The sequence below is a fragment of the Diadema antillarum genome, unplaced genomic scaffold (assembly GCF_040938485.1).
Source record: "Diadema antillarum isolate AM-2024a unplaced genomic scaffold, OU_Dant_1.0 scf00000092, whole genome shotgun sequence".
Classification (NCBI taxonomy): Eukaryota; Metazoa; Echinodermata; class Echinoidea; order Diadematoida; family Diadematidae; genus Diadema; species Diadema antillarum.
This window is the reverse complement of record NW_027270981.1, coordinates 1,813,413-1,834,030: the sequence shown is the minus strand read 5'-3', so window position 1 is coordinate 1,834,030 and position 20,618 is coordinate 1,813,413. Positions and strand designations below refer to the sequence as shown.

At 39.4% G+C, this 20,618-nt stretch overlaps 2 protein-coding genes across 3 annotated transcripts in view; one reads left to right on the top strand and one right to left on the bottom strand.

Annotated features, from left to right (window-relative positions):
- The window catches only part of LOC139718273 (carbonic anhydrase-related protein 10-like), a 103,372-nt gene extending 100,959 nt beyond the window's left edge, over positions 1 to 2,413 (top strand). Inside the window, exons 7-9 of the mRNA XM_071629757.1 lie at positions 592 to 746; positions 1,596 to 1,770; positions 2,235 to 2,413. Of these exons, the coding sequence (XP_071485858.1) occupies positions 592 to 746; positions 1,596 to 1,770; positions 2,235 to 2,254 (350 nt within the window). The 3' untranslated portion in view covers positions 2,255 to 2,413. The remainder of the gene's footprint in view (positions 1 to 591; positions 747 to 1,595; positions 1,771 to 2,234) is intronic.
- Positions 2,414 to 10,924: 8,511 nt separating this feature from the next.
- LOC139718272 (uncharacterized) lies at positions 10,925 to 20,337 on the bottom strand. Of its 2 annotated transcripts, none has more exons than XM_071629756.1 (5): positions 20,285 to 20,337; positions 19,378 to 19,491; positions 17,253 to 17,461; positions 14,920 to 15,150; positions 10,925 to 11,000 (listed from the first exon to the last, which is right to left on the bottom strand). In XM_071629756.1, the coding sequence occupies exons 2-4, from the start codon at positions 19,446 to 19,448 to the stop codon at positions 14,924 to 14,926; spliced, it is 507 nt and encodes a 168-aa protein (XP_071485857.1). In that variant the 5' UTR covers positions 19,449 to 19,491; positions 20,285 to 20,337; the 3' UTR covers positions 10,925 to 11,000; positions 14,920 to 14,923. The 2 variants fall into 2 exon arrangements, with proteins under 2 accessions (XP_071485857.1, XP_071485856.1); XM_071629755.1 differs by having other exon boundaries at positions 14,932 to 15,150.
- Positions 20,338 to 20,618: the final 281 nt, after the last annotated feature.

The following is a 20,618-nucleotide window of genomic DNA, read 5'->3' as shown; positions in this document are numbered from 1 at the left end:
ATTCAATTCAATCCAATTCATTCTATTTCATTTAACACGTAGAGAGATCCTTGTCATTTGACTGGTTGTTTGACATTGATCATTCGTCCCATTTCACTCTGACGTCATCATTCGTGCAATTGTGGCTCCATTTATCGTGCAATTTTGGATCCATACGATTTGCTCCAACCGACTGCACGCACGCCGAGAGCCTGGATACGCATGTAAAACGCTTGCGTTTGCAGTGTGTATGCCAGACTGCGCGCGAACGTAAAGTGCTCAGTGAGCACTCTCTCATCTCAGATCCCGCACATTCTCTCTTGTTTCTAAATTCATGAAATATCAAATGACAAGGATCTATCTTAGGTGTTATATAAAACAAATAATGAATGTTTTTAATTCGTGCAATGGACAGAATATTTCATTCGGTGAAAGATGACATTTTTGATCCATTCAACGAGGCGCAGCCGTGTTGAATGGATCATTTCATCTTTCACCTCATGAAATATTCTGTCCATCGCACTCATAAACATTCATTATTTGCATACCATTCCATTCCATTTCATTCCATTCCATTCCATTCCATTCCATTCAATTCAATTCAATTCGCAGGAAGTGCTCTGAACGTTACGGGTCTGTCCGTCCCGCTTTTACTTCCGGAAACCAAGGAATACATGACGTATGAAGGGTCACTGACCACGCCTATGTGTGCGGAAACAGTAACATGGATCCTCTTCAACAAGCCCGTCTATCTCACACACTATCAGGTACGAAACTTAAAGGTTATAGGCTGTGAAATCTTAATATCGCTACAATAATATGATAAGTTTTGTATTAATGTATTGTAGTAATATACCGTAAGTGATGGGACTGCATTATACAAGTTCGCTTTTTATAGCAGATCCTCAGTTTCCATTTCAAATGTTTGTACATTGGGAGAAAGAGAGGGATGCGAGGGAGGGACGCGAGGGGGCGGGGTGAGAGGTAAAGAGGGAAAGAAAATGTGTTTTTAGTAATAGTAGTAATGGTACGTTGTTTGATTTATGTCTGCATTTATTTATACTTTCGTCGAATCCTGGTGCAATATGCTCATTATTTGACTTTTGTTTATCTAAATGTAAAAACTGAAACAAAGCAGTAGATTTGAAACTGAGTTGGAATGGCTGTACGGCAGATATACCGCATCTGTAAGGAAAGAGCAGATGGAGCAGAACTTGGATAGTGTATGTTAGCACTCACCCCCTCTCTCGGCAGTCGTAAGGATAACAGACCATGATCATGACGATCGAGTGACCACTGATGCGGTTACTGGTCTACATGCCTAAAGACTCCCCTCACTTGTTGTTTATGACATTTTGTGGCAGCTTTTAACTGCAAAGTAATAGACAAGCATTTTGTGGAATGTCGTAATCTTCAATAAAAAAAGGATTAATCGCTTCCTTACAAGTGCCTAAAGCATCGTCCCAGCCTACTACAGACATCAACTCACATCAACTGTACATTATTACTGTTATACTGAATAGGGCAGCCCTTTAGTGGGGGAAAAACATACAACGTAACATGTGATATTGGGAAGACATCTCCTTCATTCCTCAACGTTCTTTCTGCGCTTTCAGCTCGAGTCATTACGAGAACTGCTGAGGACGAGAAGATCCGAGCCCGTCAAGAGGATATTACGCAACTATCGTCCCCCTCAGAGGATCGGGACGAGAACAGTACGGACAAACATCGCTCTGGAGTACACGGGTGGCAAGGACTGTCCTCTGCACAGAAGGAAATACTCGTACAAAAGTGAGTGGCGGTCTGGCCTAATTATTTTGAAATTTGAGCAAAATGATCGTCATCCATATTCTATGTAACATAATATTGTACATGTGATTACAGAAAGATGGATGTGTCATTGCCGACTGACATGAGCTAAAATATCATAAATGAATTTACTGAGTCTGTTTTGTGCAGAAACTTCTCTGAAGACAATGTGATGTTTCCTCGCTGATTCTTGATATGCAGTCACATCGTCTTACCTTCAGCTTATGACTTATTTAAACATTCAAAGTGGCAAAATGAACATATTATTAAACATTGAAGTATGTGTACAAATTAATATGGAAGTCTGATATGTGTCTATGTGCATGTCTGTGTGTGATTGTAAGGCATTTGAATCAGCTTGCGCTTGAACACTTTGCTCCTGTCATTGAGAAGCCTTTTCCTCATTGATCTAGTCCTCTAATGTTGCTTTCCCATTTATTTTCCAGCTCTCATCTCAAGAAGGTGAAGCCGGGACCCTTCAACAGTCGCAACGCAACGTCCGCCATTAGGTTAAAAAGTCCAGAACACGCCCTCTATTGGCTCTTACGGAGACAGTGTTATCGACTCGTCGCACGTCGCACGACCCTAATTTCAAGGCGATCGATCGTACGATGTCCGACTTAATGTCACTGTGGAGACATTGCTGAACCTGAGTCGAGGTTGGTCCACATATCTTCAAGTGTGGCAATGAATCGTATGTCACCTCCCATTATTGGATGTTGCACTGAGTGTGTGTTCTCGAACAAGGACGAAGTGAAAACTTAAAAACAGTGCTCTTTCATTTGAAGGAGAAAATGCCACGCGACGTTTCTGGAACACTGCAAGAAGTGAATGAGCATTCTAGGTGCATAAAAGGTAGTGCTTATTGTGTTACACAGCTCTCTAAAGCCGGTTGTTTTAGCTGAAAGTAGAAAATATCAAGCAACTTCAAAATCCCCTCCTAGTAATTCCACCTTTACTCCCCAAAAGTAACCATCTATAGATTGCAGCTTTGTTACTTTGCTATATTAATGGATTTCTAGGACAGATTTTTGACGCACTACAATATAATTGTGCACGACGTAAATGTAACCATGGAGCGTCCAGTCTTGATGAATAGTATTATGAATGGGAGCATCATGATATGTTCGATTGAAATATTCTTCTCCTACCGAAAGAGCGATGACTACACAGCTCTTATTCAAACATATCCGTCGTCTTCATATTGTTGACCGTCACATTCTCAATAAACTTCACTGTGACGTCCGGAAGCCGTGAATAAAACATCGACGTGCTCTAGTTCAAGTCTGTGCTAGAGATTGTTGGAAGATATTGGAACAAGCTACCGCTGACTTGGTGTTCATGGAATATTGACCCCTCCGCTTACGTCATCTACTCCCCCCCCCCCCCCTGCACCCATGATCACCATGATCACCACCACCGCCACCACTTCGCCACCCAAAGTCGCCTGGTTGTGGCCTATGGGAAAATATGGGGAAATGTATTGGAAATTACACAGCCTTCCCCGAGAAAAGACGTGCGTGGGACCAGCCTCTTCAGAATTGTGATGTCTGAACGCGGCAACGAATGTACAAAGATACTCGTGACGGCTTTCTGATCCAGTAGAGCCCGTGGGTCGGTGTCCACCGTGTAGTCGGAACTCTTATTGTTTGGTGGAGAAGAAAGATAGACGCCCTCTTTTGCTGACACTCTTTTAATTCCACCAGCTCACATGTCTGTGTATATCAAAACGGTGTCAGCTCGAAGTAGTTAGAAGTGTAGGACGTACTAGATCAGATGGTTTCTGTTTCTATCTCACATTATGTTCCCTCAATGCCTAAGGCAGGATACGACACTAACATTTTATTTTTCTCTGGTGCCCAATTCGGGCCACTAAAATCTTCGAAATGATAGGAAATATATATTTCAAATATCAATTCGATTTTCAGCTGCCCGATCGGGAAACGAAGAGATAATTTTTTTTTTGAAAATTTGGTGGGCCGATATCAATTCTTAGTGGCCCTGGGCCACCAGACTACCGCTGCTGATGCTGCAGCCCCGCTGCCTAGTGTCGAGCCCTGCCTATAAAGCGCACTGAAGTCACTGTAAATGAAAGTCTACCCAGTTTGATACAACATGGGCATCATCGCATCATCGAGACGCCACAGCAAAACATATATATATATATAATTATATTTTTCGGACTGTTATCATAGTCAAAATGTGAACATAAAATCTGCTCGTGTCAAATCCACTTGATGTTTCGCGGGTGTCTGCTATCTGTCGAGTTGCTTTTGTAAATCGTAGACAGCTAGCTAATCAAGAGAAGTGCCGATGGAGCGTGTATGGAACAAAGATTCTTGTTTACAATTTTGCTCTTATTTGGGATTTAACTGACATTTTATTTAGTTCATATGATATGATTTCAAAGTCTTCGACAGGAAGCTGTTATAAGACAAGACAAAAAACCTCGATCTCTTCGACTGGCAGAAGATGAAATAAGTGAAGAAATACGACATTTTTGCTTACGTCAGAACAATTTATTTGCTGTTACTCAATTATATACGTCATCTACGAAATATATTTTCCCATTATATCTGTGTAAAATTAGAATTCCCCACTCACTTTACTCTTTTTCCTACATGGACTTGATGGTACCTATGCAAAATACCGTGAGGACATCAGAATCTCGTAGAAGAGCGGTTAATGTTCTTTCGATGGAGGGCAAAATATGTTCCCAAGGGGTGATATAATTTTGGTTATGGTTTTGATAAAAGATTCGTCCCACCTCTTATTAGGATCCACTTGTTTTGGGATATCTTAGCCATTTCAATACCGATTTTCATCAAATAAACTTTAAATTCCTCTTAGATTTGTATGCTCGTATCATATTTCATAAGTAGTTGATTATTGTCTCACCCCCCCCCCAAAAAAAAAAAAAATGAATCAAAATCTGAAACCCCATCTCAACCAAAACTATACCATCCCTTTGACGTTTATTGTTACTCAGTTGATGCTCTCGTATTTTTTCTTTCATTATAGATATCACGTTCTCTTTCCTTTCGAAATACACTGGTGCTTATAAATGCTAATAGGAACATGAGGCCTGGTATATTTTAGTAAGACAGCACTGTAGTGTAGTAGTAAGTGTAGAAAGGAGGGTTAAAATTAATATAGAGAAGTGAGAGGAAGAGAGAAGGAGAGAGATACGAATGGGAGAGAATGATAGTCTTTAGTGTACAGAAGGGAAGAGAAACAAAATGAATCAGGAACCATGACAATGTTCTCCACGTTGTATCTCTTATAAGCGTCAGGAGACTTGATGTTTCACACAGGAAGCAGATGTCTTGTCTTCTAAACGTATACCATTTTTTTTTTCTGCATGAAAGGAAAACTCGCATTGCTTTTGACGTGAACTTGAACTTGAATGAGTAAACTAAATCCGTTGAAAAGCTTAACAAAATCAGGCAAGGAATATAAACGTAGCAGTTTTGAAATCTATAGCTAATCACCAGAGGGTTGCAATGAATTAAAAGAAAACACGAGAAGTTGTGGACAACCCTCGAAAAGATTTATTTGTGAATTTGTGTTTTTTCACATTTTTGCGATTACCATTATCTTTGTGACTCGAGGAAATGTATTCTTGTTGACATGATGATAACTTTGAGGTTGGACCATGTAAATAGGTGATTTAGGAGAAGTTTACTGCAAATTTATGTGCAAGACGGATTCAGAGTGGTCCATTACGTGTAGCGAGTTTGATTACGACCCTTTGATGATCCTATATTTTGTTTTGTACTGTAATTTCCTCACTCCTTGCCGAATTTGTTGAGATTATCACTGATCAACGTGAACGTTTTAAGATCTAACTATGAAAGTAACTTGACATGAGAGTTTTTGTTTTTATTAAGCATTGCATTAGAATCATTTTTTTTTCGTGAATGACAGTGTTCCACATTTAGCGATTGCAGCGTTGCACCGACTTGGTAACAGAAGTCTTCATTTAAAGTGGTGTCCCGCGCTTTGATATTTGAACTTGTGTTTGTTTGTGTGTTTTTTTTTTGTGCGCTGTCGAAGATTTTTTGAAACAATTTCGCTGTCTCTTATAGTCCCCCCACCACATACACACCCACAATAAATGAAGACAGTGATTTTATAATCTGTGACATTCAGTATCTCAAATCCCGCAGCCTTTGTCACCTCTGCCGGTGTTTTACTGTAGTACTTTGCGCAGTGTAAATTTTGTAAATAGCAATTTTAGAATATATCCTGTATCATTATATTATAGTACGTATTTATTCATTACACATCGAGCAATAACAATTACGTTACGGTTAATTTATTCATGCAAAACTAATTATTAGATATTCGCTAGTATTTCCTCTTTTTAAAGAATATTTTCTTTGTACCGACCATTCCAGTACTTAAGCTTCAAGGGCGAATTATTTTTGAATGCGCTCTTAACATTAACTGCGGTTTAAACGGGCATAAAGCTTGTTAAGAAAAAAAAATGTAAGCATATTAAAAATAAGGGATTCTGTGATTATGTTTCCGCGAATTAATATGTTCATTTGAGTCAAGCGTTGTTTTATTTTCCTATTAGTTTGAGTGTGATTGGATTGACTTTGGATCGTATTTTGCATAGCAGTGGGCTTTTTTATCCATTTCACATCCATCAGCCCATCTTTTATCAAATCACTTTGATTTTGCAGTTTAATTGACACAGTGCACCAAAATGTGTAGATGTGATAGTATCGAGTCCTTAATCACACACATTCATATCCTTTAAAGTTACGATCAGCACTATCTAATTGTTGTGTCGTCAGGTAATTATCTTGAATTTACGTCAGAAGTGGTGGATTTAAGGAGATGTGCTGTGTAAACCACCGTTATGGAGGAGTAAAGCAGTATCATTACACAATCACTTCCCAAGCCACTTTTGCCGTTTGATATCCAACGGATAATTATGATTCCTGCACTGTTAAACGCATGTATTTGACAGTTTACGAAGAGTTTTTCATTGGGTCAAAAGATATTGTGAAACAATGATATTCTTAGGTAAGAACTAAGCTTGCATTTATTTATTTCTTAACTTATTTTGTTTGTTTTTTCTTTACAAATGCGGCCTGCTTTAGAAAAAAAAGATACGCCGGCTCTCCAAAGCTGATCATGTTTGTTTGATAATTTTTATACTGGTTCGTCCTCATTTTCCTTTCGGCAAATCATAGCTTTACAGTGCACCTATGTACACTTTCTTTTGACAGGTTGATTTCCGCAATAAACGTTAACGAAGAAGCACTCGGTGTATGATAATGTAGATTCAAGGATGAAATTCTTCTTTACCGTGGGGAAAAAAAAAGTTATTTGGACATTAAAATGGCGATTCGTGTGATACGGCCTTATATTAGTGAGGTATGGAAGTCTGCATCGGGTTTGACGTGATTTTGAATGTGTTGCACAGTATCGGCAGGGGATGAAAAAAAAAGAGAGAAATATTAAAGGAAGGAGTAAATGAGTGTTTAGAATGACACCACATAGTTGTATAGCCATGACACACTTTGTGACGTCATAGCCATAGTCTGTCTTCACACGCACATGGTTTGTACATACCGATTCCAGTGTATTGGTCGTTTGCAACTGTTAACACGGATTGGTGAATGGCTTCTTAGTATAAAATAACACTCAAGACATAGCCGTAGTTCTGGTGTGATGTCAAGTAGAATGCTACAAGTCAGGATATCAAGTGATTATTCTATTTTTTTTTGTCAATTTATTAGTTTTTTAAAGCTGTTTTCATACCTTCCTCTACATATTCTTTTTTTTTCTTTTTATGATCTAATAGCTACTGAACATTTTCGTCCTGATGGTCTCTTCGGTGTTTTTTGCGAGGAAGAAAAAAAGAAGAATATGGAACTAAAATCATTGTGAAGAACAATCGCCTTAAAAAGCAGCATTCATGTACAGAATTTTGTCTGTGTAACAAAGAGATTACCTTTATCTATTTGCGTCTTGTCATGATTATGTATTCCTGGTGTGTTGCCCTTTTTTCTTTTTCTTTTTTGTTTAAGGAAGTAGCAGTCCCTCTGTCCCGTTTACCCTTCCCCCTTCTAGACAGTGGTATGTGCTGGAACACTATCCTCCACCCCCCCCCCCCCCTTTACTGTCCAAACCAAGGTAAATCACGGAATTTTCATTTACAGTAATGCAGTATTCATTCGACCAAAAGATCCTTTGCTCGAGTCAATGGAGCAATGCGATCCATTCAGCTATTGGTTTTACTTTGATTCGAAGTTTGAGTGATTTGTACCTGTTTTCATGCAAATAAATAAAGACAAAAATCGAAATGTATGATACACGACGGTGTCATTTTATTGCCACTTGACTGAATAGGTGATGGGCTGGGACTATCGGTGACGGTCTTAGTGATGTTGCACGCAACTGATTGATAAAATAATCAGAGCTTTGATTTGACAGCTATATCATCGACAACGGCTAGGTCACAGAAAAACTCCGCAGTTGTTATAATCATTCGTTGATTAGTGCTCCATGGGTAACGGTTGACCAAAACAGATGCTATCTTTCTCCTTCTATCTTCTTAATATAATGGTATATATATAATATATATATATATATATATATATACATACACTATATATATAATAGTGTATATAAATGACAATTTTAGGACCTGAATTTTTACTTCGTTCTATGGAGAATCTCGTTATGACGGGATTGCATTGAATGTATATATGTATATATGTATATATATATATATATATATATATATATATATATAAACAGATAAGCAAATGTAAACAGATAAGCGCGATCCTTAAGGTTTTTAAAGCTGGGTCATCATCAAATAAAGAGAAAAAAATTAAATCTTTGCAATGATACTGCACTCATAACATGAAATACCTTTGAAGATGTCATTAAAATTTTCCCCATATATCTAAATTATTTCCTTCGTTCTTTTAGCAGATTTAATCACAAATAATATGATAGGCTTACAAAATAGATCAACTTATTTTTGCATTTAAACTACTTATATATATAATATATAATATATATATATATATATATATGTATATAGTATAATTATGTTTACATCTCCTCCCAGCACATAACATCATACATCGTACATGACACAATGTATATTTTGCAACAACACACCACACCCATACAAACACACAGTGCAACGTACAGCCATGTAAACTATATATATATATATATATATATATATATATATATATATATTCCTTTTTTAACTTGCATTGGTTTTTTTTTTCTTTCCGTTCATCTCACGAGTAGTTATGTGTTGAGAGCCATTTTGAAACTTTCCAAACTTTCCAAACTTTCCAAACGCTGATAAAACTTTGTGTCTTTCCAATTTACCAAGAAAAAACTAGCAGTTTTACTCATAATGAAATTATTGTATTTTTTTTTTAGAAATACCTCATTTCCTGTAGAAATGAGAGATGATTCTATGCATCTCAAAATGAAAGAGAAATATGAAGTATATAATAGTTACCATAGCTATACGTTCGTGTAGAAAGAATACAAGGCAAACACATTGTATTTAATTAATGAAATAAACCAATCATATGTATATTTACCAAGAAATAAAAAAATGAATGATTACATTATGCACGACTATATATATCTTTTACTACAATGTTTGAAAATAATCATACCAAAAAACAGAGAAAAACAGCATGAATTAAACAAAACAGAGAGAACTGTTCTACTTGAGTGAATCTGGAAAAAAAAAGAAGAAAAATCAAGGGAATACCACCGTCATCTCGTGAACTGTACATTTTAGAATCGGTGCCTTTATAATCTGAGAAATATTATATTACAAATACTCGATAAATCGTGTGCAAAATCGAAATTTAACATGCACACAGAAAATGCCTTTCTCTACACCTCTTAACGCTAGATCTATTGTATCGTGTGAATACTCAGCATGGTTTAGATGTCTCGATTCCGTAACATTGCACTTTTTGCCCGGCTAACATTGCTATATTTCTACAGAGCAATTGAATACTTATATACCTTTTTTTATTGATTTCAAAAAAACAACCGACAGAATACATGATTTCAAGCTTGTTTATAACATATCCATACATAATACTATGCATCCTATATAGATCTCGCGAAAGGAGATAATTATCATTTCATGGAGAGGATCAAAGAAGATTATGGCTAGCTGAAGGCAGCATTAAGATCCATCATTACCAAATCACATGGTGAAATTATTACGAACGATTGAATTGACATGAAATTTGCAATAATAATATGAGAATGCTGATTCCATCCTTGAGTTGACTGGCATTACCTGCACTAGACCGAGCGGGGGTGGCGCTATAGCTCGAGGGAGGTTTGCAGTATTGTCTTATCGATACGAGAATAAGCAGCTACTCATCGAAAGTAAGTGACCTACACTTTAAACTACAAATCGTTGTTCAACGCCACGAAGGCTGGATATTAACGGGGACGTCTACGGTCGGAGTAACAAAGTCATGTTTTCGTACACACACACTCGCACACACACACGCACACACACACACAAGCACATACAAAAGAAAATCGTGCGAATATCGTGCGATTTAGGCATCCGGAACCTAAGTTCTACCCCGCCCTTGGGCCATATTCGATGAAAGATAGACAAACAGGAAAATGTAAAGCAAAAAGTTAACTCGATGCAATATACACGTTGGCGCATGCTCTGTGTCTGCTAGAGATTTCGGTGAACGGACGCGCACACGCATGCGAAGAGGAGGTTGATGCGTGCGCGCCTCTGCAGCAGAATATTGCAAAATGAAGAACGGACGAATCCAAGTTGAAGAAACTCGTTGAATGTTGCGAAATCTGTTTTCCCCTGGTAACCAATAAGTCCAATCCCCGGCACCTACTCCATGGGAGCCTCGTTTTGCCAATGAGAACGGATGTAGACCATCCTTGCCCATCTCGCCGGCGATAGAATGTATTGCAGAGTTGATGTTGGCAGCTTTTACTTGTTCATCACATGACGACAGCAGTACCACCATCTTGTTAGTGTAGTATCAAGCCCAGTAGTCTCTCCTCCATACTGTCCCATACATATTGTGTGCACAGATGCAGAGTGTTTGTTTTAATGTGTTTTCTTTCTTTTTTCCTTTCCTGTTTTTACTGTTGAGTCGTTCGCCTCATCAGTTACTGTTGAAACGCAAAAGGCTTCGTCGTTCCATTACCTTCGTGAAATGAAAGAAAGCAAGACTGATGTATAAATATGCAAAGCAAGGAGATGGTATTCTTATGGAAATTTCCACAGGAGGAAGGAAAGTACAAAACTTTGAATCTCGTTCATGCATACAAGCAACAATCCCAGTAATACGGTATTGACGTAATATTTTGCCTCTTTTACCTCTAAAGGCGTCTGATACAGTGCATCCCCGTTATAACGAATAAGGTTATAACGAAATTCCGGTTACATCGAAATAAGAATACAGGTCGCAACATTATCCTCTCTGTTTTCTTTTTTGTTTATTTGTTACGTTATAACGAAAGAAAATTGCTGGTCCCTCGGATTTCGGGAGTCCACCGTAGTCGTTCGCGACATGACTTCATACCGCAGTTTAAGATTTGTGTGCTGTAGAAATTCCAAAAAAGACAAATCATTGATGATATCAACCGGTCTACTTCACTGCAAAAAGTGTCATCATAGTCGGCCCAGGCTGTACCAGTCTCTAAGAGGTTGTTTACCCAGGTCGAGTTCTATAGTGAGAAAACTTATTTCAACATGAAATATCTTACTGTGTTCATTAATTCCCAATCATTGTTGGAAAGGGGGATACTTTTTGCAGGGAATCACACAAAGAGTAGGGCTTTATTTTGGTGCATAATTAAGCTTGCTTTTTATTTGTTTTTTTCTATGAAAGCGTTCTGTGATGCAGTTTTTTTTTTTGACGTTTGCAGCGACACAGGTTCTAGAGATAACATATTACGAAGTAGCAGAAAGTACTGTCAGTTGGCCCAGAGAAATCCAGGTCACGGCGGTGTCGAGCGGACGTGACTCAAAGTCTTATTATGGGTGTGGATACACAGACAGTTTCCTCCCTTCAATATGCTCCCCTCTTGGATGTCGAAATTCGACAAAGATCTTTTTTTTTATATGTAAGAGCTTTTTGGGAGGATAATCTGAAGACAAAACATGGGCTTAAAAGGGGTGGTACATGGTTTTGGTTGAGATGGGGATTCAGCTTTTAATTTTTCACGATCATATTGGGAAATCTCTTATGAAATATGAAAGAGCATACAATTCCAAAAGAAATTCAAAGTTTATTTGATGAAGATCGTTTTTGCAATGCTATCCAAAAACAAAGTAAAACAAAACGATTCTAATAAAAGTTGGAACCCACCTTTTATCAGGATCGGGGTTCTCTCTCTCTCTCTCTCTCTCTCTCTCTCTCTCTCTCTCTCTTGGACTGGGAGATGTCTCAGCCAATTCAAAACCATGTTTACTCATGTAAACTTTGAATTCGTCTTAGAATAATATATTGTATGCTCTTTCATGTTTTATAAGAGGTTTCTTATTATCTCACAAAAAAGTTACAGACCTGAAGTCCCATCTTAGTCAAAGCTATACCATCCCTTTTAACAGTGAAGTAACCAGTAACACGGATGAATGAATTGATAGATTTATTGACTGCATAATCTTTATGAATCAATGGATGAAGAAGCGATTTCATTATCAATATGAATAAATAAACATTGTTTCACAAATAAGCAATAATAGTTAAATGAATAGATAGATTTTAGCGTGAAATACGGATATTTTTCAATCCTTGGCAAACGCTCCGATAGAATTTAGACTGAAACCAGGATTTTTATTAGCTGGATAGGATCACGTTGCATGAATTTAGCGTAAATCATTTTATATAGTGAATATATAGGGTCTCACATAATGTTTTGAGCTGCAAGTACGTTTTGACATAGCAGGAAAATCCCAAATATGTGCAGTCAAATATTAAAGGGATGGTATTGTATTGGTGAAGATGAGGATTGGGCTTTTAACTTTTTTGTGAGATACCAAGAAACCACATTTGAAATAAAACAGAGCACACCATTCTACGAGGAATTCAATGTTTATGAGATGAAAATCAGTTCTGGAATATCTGAGACATTGAGTAAAACAAAGCGGTCCTAATAAAAGGTGGGTCCCAACTTTTATTGGGATTGCTGTTTTGGCGATCTCAACCATTTCAAAACCAATTTTCATCAAATAAACGTTGAATCCCATTTGGAATTACATGCCCTTTCATATTTCACAAGATGTTTCTCACTATCTCACCAAAAATTTTAGAAATTTGAAATTAGGTCTCAAACACTAAACGATCCCTTTAAAAACAGCGAAAAGAAGACGAATGGACACGCTATTGGAGACATAGTAGGATTAATCAGCAAAGATATTTTTCAGAGATGGTACATGTTTGATCCAACGATGATAAAAATAGGTAATCTTAATCGTATTTTAGTGTAATGCTAATAATACTGAGTATACTATTCCATACGTGACACAATGGCGACTACAATGGCCAGAGCATTATGTTATGTATGGTTAAAATGCAAAACAAGGACCTTATTGCGTCATGTGTCTATCCTTGAAAACTTGTTAAAATCATAATTCTTTACTCCCGCTTTTTTTGGTGAAAGCAAAGAAAAAGCAACCCCCCAAATTTATCATATGCATATAATATTGTCTGATAGATGAAAGTCACCTACATTATCTAAAAATTATATGAAATTATTTATTGAGTACTTGTTTCAAGTCCATGAGAAAACATTCTCAAACTATTGAAGTATTATTTCGACACAGTGATATAACATCGTTAATTGATATTTTGCTGTAAGTTTCAACGTTTCAACGTGGATAACGAAAAAAAAAGTGAGGAAAGTGATTGTAAAATATGAACATGAATACAACTCGCTCTCGCTACTAAAGGAAGTCATGCTTTTGGTCTACAGAGAAAAAAAAAGGACTACACATGTAAACAAGGAAACTGGTGGGCATCTTGAACAAATTGATGAATAAAACAACCAAGTATCAAATAATCATATAAATCAAACGAATCACGGAATACATGTGTACAAGAGATTTGGTTTCATGTCATTAGTTTCCCTAGAATATCAAATTAATTTACTTTGACTGCAAAACACCGTCTGTGTAGATGTTGTGGCTAAACTTACGTCAAAGAAAAAAAAAGAATGCGGGGACACCTGGCAATTTCTATATCAAACAGGGGCGGATCCAGGAATTCTGTAAAGGGGGGGGGGGTGACTAATATTTCTGGTGTCACTTCTGGGTTTCATTTCCATTTTTTTCTTTTTATTTCTTTTGTTTTGAACGAAAAATAAAGGGGGGGGGGGGCGTGCGCCGGTTGCGCCCCCCTCTGGATCCGCCACTGTAAAGGACCTTTGAAATAGACTTTAATTGATTAGGTATAAAGGATAAGGCTAATAGATTATGCTCTGCTGAAGCCAAGGAAAGCTTGACGTCGAAGTCGTCCATAATCCACTTCGCATAGATGTGACACAAGTAATTGAAGAGTTATGCCGCATTTTCCCAAGCAATGACAATCCTCAATTTAGCGATTCTAACACTGTTACAAGTGTCTATCTATTTCGATTTTCATACGCATACCCTTGACTACTTTGTTTACAAAGACTCGTCAGAATTTTTTGTTTATTTGTTTCTTGTGTGTGTGTGTGTTGTGTGTGTGTGTGTGTGTGTGTGTGTGTGTGTGTGTATGTGTGTGTGTTTTACATCCTATCAAAAAGGTGGAATATTGAGAAAGTAGCGCAAGAAAAGTGGGTATCTAGGCAACAGTATCTAAGAACAAAATCAGCAAGAACTCACTGGGCCTGATAGGGGCTAATGGGGGCAAGATGGGGGATGGGGGGATGAAGACTCAACCAGAGTTGTAACATACGAAAACATTGACTAACTAGTAACAAAAACCAAAACAACAAGTGCAAACCAACCCAATTCGCGTGGAGGAGAAAAAAGGAGGGAAAACAACATACACAAAACAATGATAAATATGCAATAACCAAATTAACACAAAAAATGGAGAAAAAAACAAAGAAGGGAGTGAGCGAGTGTGTATTTACCATGTCACTGACCTTCATCCGGCACCTTGGTATCCGCCGTCTCGTCCCCCCTCTGCACGGACGCCTTCAGCTTGTCCATCTCGCCCCGCATCTCGCCCACTTCCTTCTCCAGATCGGAGATCTTCCTATACAACGTCAGGCGGTCATTCAGCTTCACCTTCTGCTGCTCCAGATCCTGGATTCGCTTTTGCAGTTCCGCGTCAACCTCCGCCTCCGTCGGCTCCCGGTCTTCTGAGGCAAAAAGAAAAAGAAAACACCAACAACCGGACAAATGGTTAGATAAGTCGACATCCGGATGCTTATACTCAGACATTACATTATCAGACATTCGTGGACTGTTGACCTGCTTGTTCAACTTGACTTGTAACAAAAAAAAAAGTCACTAGGTATTCGATTTATATCGTGTCAAAGTGGATCATTCATAGTCTGCTCAACCTGACTATGACTGAGGATGTAGGACGACCAGAAATACCAAAACAATTGAAAATACATAGGCAAAACAAAACAATAAGAGAAGTGTGCATGTCGCTGTATTACAGCGGCTCTAACGCAATTCACTATAACACCATATCAAACTAAAATGAGAAGACTTTGCTCCAGACGGTCGGGCTGCAATGAACGCGTTTACTGCACACCCAGATAGCACTAAAGTCTTGAGGAACAGCGAAAAGCATCAGCTGCTTATCAAAATATCTTCAACTCTTCATCGTTGTAAAGAAATCAGCGGCAGCCCGTTTATCGATGTTCCACACGTAGGAGGCAGGCATGCACATTTGAATTTAGTTATAATTTTGTTGCGCGTATATTATGAAGCTGTGATAATAAACTTCTCCCCAAATAGGCATAGTAGCTATATTAAGATTTTTAAACATGTTCAGAGCTCTCGAGATAAAACGTCAATATCAATACGTCAATATTCCAAATTTTGGCCATTTGTTTGTGTGTGTGGCTACGTACATGGCATACAAGCTGGAGTATGGTATAAGTGCATCATTGGCTTGTCAAAAGTGATTATAGATTCGGATAATCACACCAGACTCTGTTTGACCAACTAAAAACCTGGAGGTATATATCAACTGATTAATATTTTCCGTCGAGAGAGCGCGACGATGTTTTTGGAAAGCGCGAAAATGTCTCAAACCGCTGACAAGAGAAGAAGAAGAAGAAGAAGAAGAAGAAGAAGAAGAAGAAGAAGAAGAAGAAGAAGAAGAAGAAGAAGTCATTAAAAATGGAGTACAGCTCTGAATGTCAAAACTCTCTAAGAATTCTTTGAGCTGGAATTGATCAGTCTTTTCTGAAAGGATTCCGTAGTTTCGAATAGAGTTTTAGTAGTACTCAGTATCACCAGCAAGAATAAATGAAAAATATCGTTATAGATTCCGTTTTCTTTTTTTTTTTCTTTTTTGTATATCGGAGTTAAGGAGATGGTTTCAAAGTTTGTTTGTTTTTTTCATTTTGCCGAACAAGCAAAACATTGATGCATAACTACTGCCCTAATCTCTCACGATTTCTTTTGAGGGAAGAGTGTGTGTGTGTGTGTGTGTGTGTGTGTGTGTGTGCGTGTGTGCGTGTGTGAGACAGAGAGAGACGGAGTGAAAAAAATAAAGCAGCACAGAGTGCAGAGAGGGTAAGAAGAGAGGGGAGTGAAAGGGTGGATAGATAAGGGGAGGGGTGAACGAGGGTTGAGTTTGACAGCTGCTCACACAGGATAGTGGGTGGCTGTGATAATAATTGGTGGGGCCTGCCTCGAGTCGGCAACGTCGCCAGGAGGATTGGCGAATGGGAAGCACCTGGCTGCGAGACTGGGCAAGGGCCCGCCACAGCCAATGACGGACCGCGCCATATGACAACCTTCGAAACCCCCGCTCCGGTTCCGGGGTAAAGCCAATACCCTCCCTTGCTCTCTTTTTTGTCTTTTCGCCCCTACTTGACTTCACTCGCACTTTTGACCCAGGACATTGCTCCGTAGCTCCAAGAGCTACCCATAAAACATGTTTGGTGGGCTTGTTGTTATTGTCATGGCTGTCATTGTATTTGTTGTTGTTGTTGTTGCATTGATGGCCTCAATGACAGTTTGTTTTCCTCAGAAGAAACTCTACTTAAACCTTCCCATGCTATGATATCCATATCAAAACATTTTTGTTATCTCCTCGTGCTTGCATCAACACGAAGGACTTTCTCTAATTTGAGGGAAGTACGTGTCATGTATGTGAAGTGTTACGACAAGAGAAAAGGATGATCCCCTTCTCGGAGACATAATATCATTAGCTAATCTCTGTAGAACGGTCGGTCGTTGCGGACAGTTTCTGCCCAAGTTTATGACTCCTGCGTACCTGAGCTGTTGGGCTGTTCGGTGGTCGGGCTACTCGCTCCCTTCACGCTGTTGCCGTCTCGCCTCTGCCACGGTAGCCACTTCTTCTTCCTCGTCGACGTCGTGGTGGTTTTGCCTTCCGGTTTCGACTCGTCAGCCTTTCCTTCCTCGGCCGTGCCCTCGTCGCTCTTCTGGCCTTCATCCGACTTGGTCTCACCCTCTGCCTTGGGACTGCAAAGCAAAGCGAGCAAAAGAAGAACAACATCTTTAATCAAATATAGATCGCACTAAGCATTACGAACGGCTGTTCCCTAGAAGGGAGGAGGGGTGATAACTTGCCAAAAACACCACAAACAAAGGGATGGTAAAGGTCTTAGATTGGCAGATACGAATTTGATGAAGGTTATCTATTCCAACTAGACAAAGCAATTAGAAAAATATCCCTCAGTTTTGCAATACCCCCCCCCCCCCGCCAGTAAAAAGAAAGAAAATATTTAAAAAAACGGTCGGTAACTTCGTTATTATTGATGAGGAGCCATTAAATATCTATATTAGATATAGACACACTGACAAGACTACGAGGAGACATGACTACTTGTCAAGGGCATCGCTTACTCTAGCACAAAGTGATATATCTTGGGTAAAGATAATTGTGCTTTATGAATATATCCTGTTATCTCCTGAAAGTCTTGATGCTGTTATTTTCTCTTTCGTGCGTGTGTGTGTGTGTGTGTGTGTGTGTGTGTACACGTGTCTTTGGCGCAAGGCTGCGAGCTGTCTGAAAAATCTGGGTCTAGGTTAGGAACAACAAGACGTGTTTGATTTTGCCAGAGCCTGTCGTAAACAAGATTCGGTTGGGCGGGGTCAGTGCGAAAGTCCTTCCAGAATGGGGGGGGGGGGGGGGGGGGGAGACCCAAACACAAACATAAACACAACCAAGAGCGTGCGCAAGCGCGCACACACACATGTACACACGCACATACTTGAATACACAAGGTAGACACACACTCTAGACACACGCACATAATGTAGATTCAAGCACGCACGCACACACGCATGCATCTGCCCCACTTCTGGCGGCAGCCCCTGACGTTGGAGGCAACATCACAGGTGTCTAGCGGACCCCGGAAGAGCTTGGCGACCTTGCATAATGGTGAAGGGGAAGAATTTGTCCCAAGCTTGTTTGTGCGATGAGTGACTACGGGGGAGGGGGGGGGGGTGGATGTTCGGGTGCTGTGAATGACGGGATGACACTCCAAACCAATGCTGTGAACGTGGTGAAGGCGACTTGCTCCCTCAAAATAATGGAGAGCGCTGGGGTGAGGTACCTTTACATGAGATATGACTCGCCATGACTTGCCTATAGCCTGGGGGTCGGGATTGGGGGACTGTAACTACGGATTCTCGGCTCGCCAAATCTTGCAGCGATGTTTTTACATTGCTGCGGAAATATATCACTGCGCGATGTGAAGATCTTTTTGCATAGACAGGTTTTTGTAAAGCCTGCATCAGAACAGGACTCTTTTAAAACTGTATTTTTACCCAAACCGTTTTGTGTTTTTTAACAGTTTTAAGTCACATATTCTGTACAAAGATGATTCCATATGCCTCGACTTTGATGTTCTCGTCAAAATCGTCGGAACAATAAGGAAATACCATTTACAATTTTTTGAGTGTACAATTATTTGCACCCAATTGTATGAAACATGGTAATCTTTAAAGAATTGATTTACGGTAACTTATTCATCAATGATAATATCATGCATAGCATTATTATGATGATTACTCAACCTGGAATGTTCAACGCATTTTTGTTACCGGCAATTACAAACACTTGACAAAACTTTTTTAAATCTATTTAACTTCATTGTGCGTTGTTGAGAAACAGCTAGATGTTTGAAATAGTAAGTATTTTGTTGTCCTTTTAGGAAAACGCAGACTAAAAAGTATTTTGGTAGAATAATGAGGGAAATTTATGGAAGAGCATGACACGGCGATAAAAGGAGGGAAAATAGTTTTATGAAATAAACTATGAGGGCGTTCTATTCGATTGAGGTCTCTTCTTTGTCAAGCTATGTATCCAATAATACGAAAGACTGAGAAGGTGAAATCGTGAAAGAGAGTTCGTGAAAGAGAATTTGACTTACGGCGTGTCGGGTGCAGACTCGGTCTTGGTCTCTGGCTTGGTCTCCTCCGTAGCTGCCTCTTCCTTAGTCATCTTGACTTGTGTCGGGTGATTCGAGAAAGACTCTTAAGAAAATCTGGAAAGACAATACAAAAAAGACAATAGGCAATTAGGTCTTTAGTCACAAGCCCATCAACCCAACAAACACTGGACGGTAAGCTTGTCCTTGAAATCACCCTTCTGGGGTTCAAGTCCCACTACGTAGAATTACCCAGAGAAGTAAAGAAGCTCCTGTAATTACAGATACGTCAAATGTGCTCAATACGTCAAATGTGCACAATGTTCACGTAGAACTACCCCGCGACGCAAGGATCCTTGAAGACCACGAATCAAGACAAGCACATAGACGCGCGACACGATTTCTTTACAGCGACGTCACAACCTTGCGCAAGGCCACGCCCTAATCTCGTTTATGACTCTTCAAATCCAAACAATTCGTTGAGAAGAAGTGTGAAATACGCCTCAAAATTTCCTCAAGGCGAGTGATCGATGGAAAGAAGCTGAAATTTGCTGATATTTCCAATCGCTAATTGTGTTGAAGAGCAGTACTTTCCACAATGTGGGGACAGACACACCTTAATGCTGGTGTATTGCTATAAACACAACACTTCAGCAAGTACTGGGCGGCGTCACGTACTTAATGAACAGTCCTCTTCCTCAACGGGTAAGGAAACTGCCGTGCTATACTAATAAAAAATGCAACAACAGTTTTATCATCGTGAAATATGGATTGTTGCCGCTTTCGTTTAGAAATAAAACCCCTTAAAAAGTTTTGATCCGATCTGTGATACACTTAAACAAACAAATAAACAAATAAACAAACAAACAAGAAAGAAAGCAAGTAGACGCAACTTGCGATGTGGATCTACCTGCAGACGTTGTTGCCACCGTACTATTCCTCACCGCTTCTAAACGCAGAATGACAAGGCTGCGGAGTAGCGTGCAAGAAGCAGAGCTGTAAACCTGGGGCACTCGCTCGCGGAATACTCCAACCCCGACGAGAACTCGGGGCAGGAAGTCTAAAGTCGATGAGTCAACTCCGAATCCCCTTGGTTCTCATTGGGCCCGGGTTATCACCGCCACCCTTCCCCGCGCACGCTGGCCTGGGGATCCGGGAAGTTATACTGTTTTGCACATAAAGGCACATAACGTTCAAACTCTTTCGTGCCAAGTAGGTCTGTATCCGATATACCGTGGGGTTCC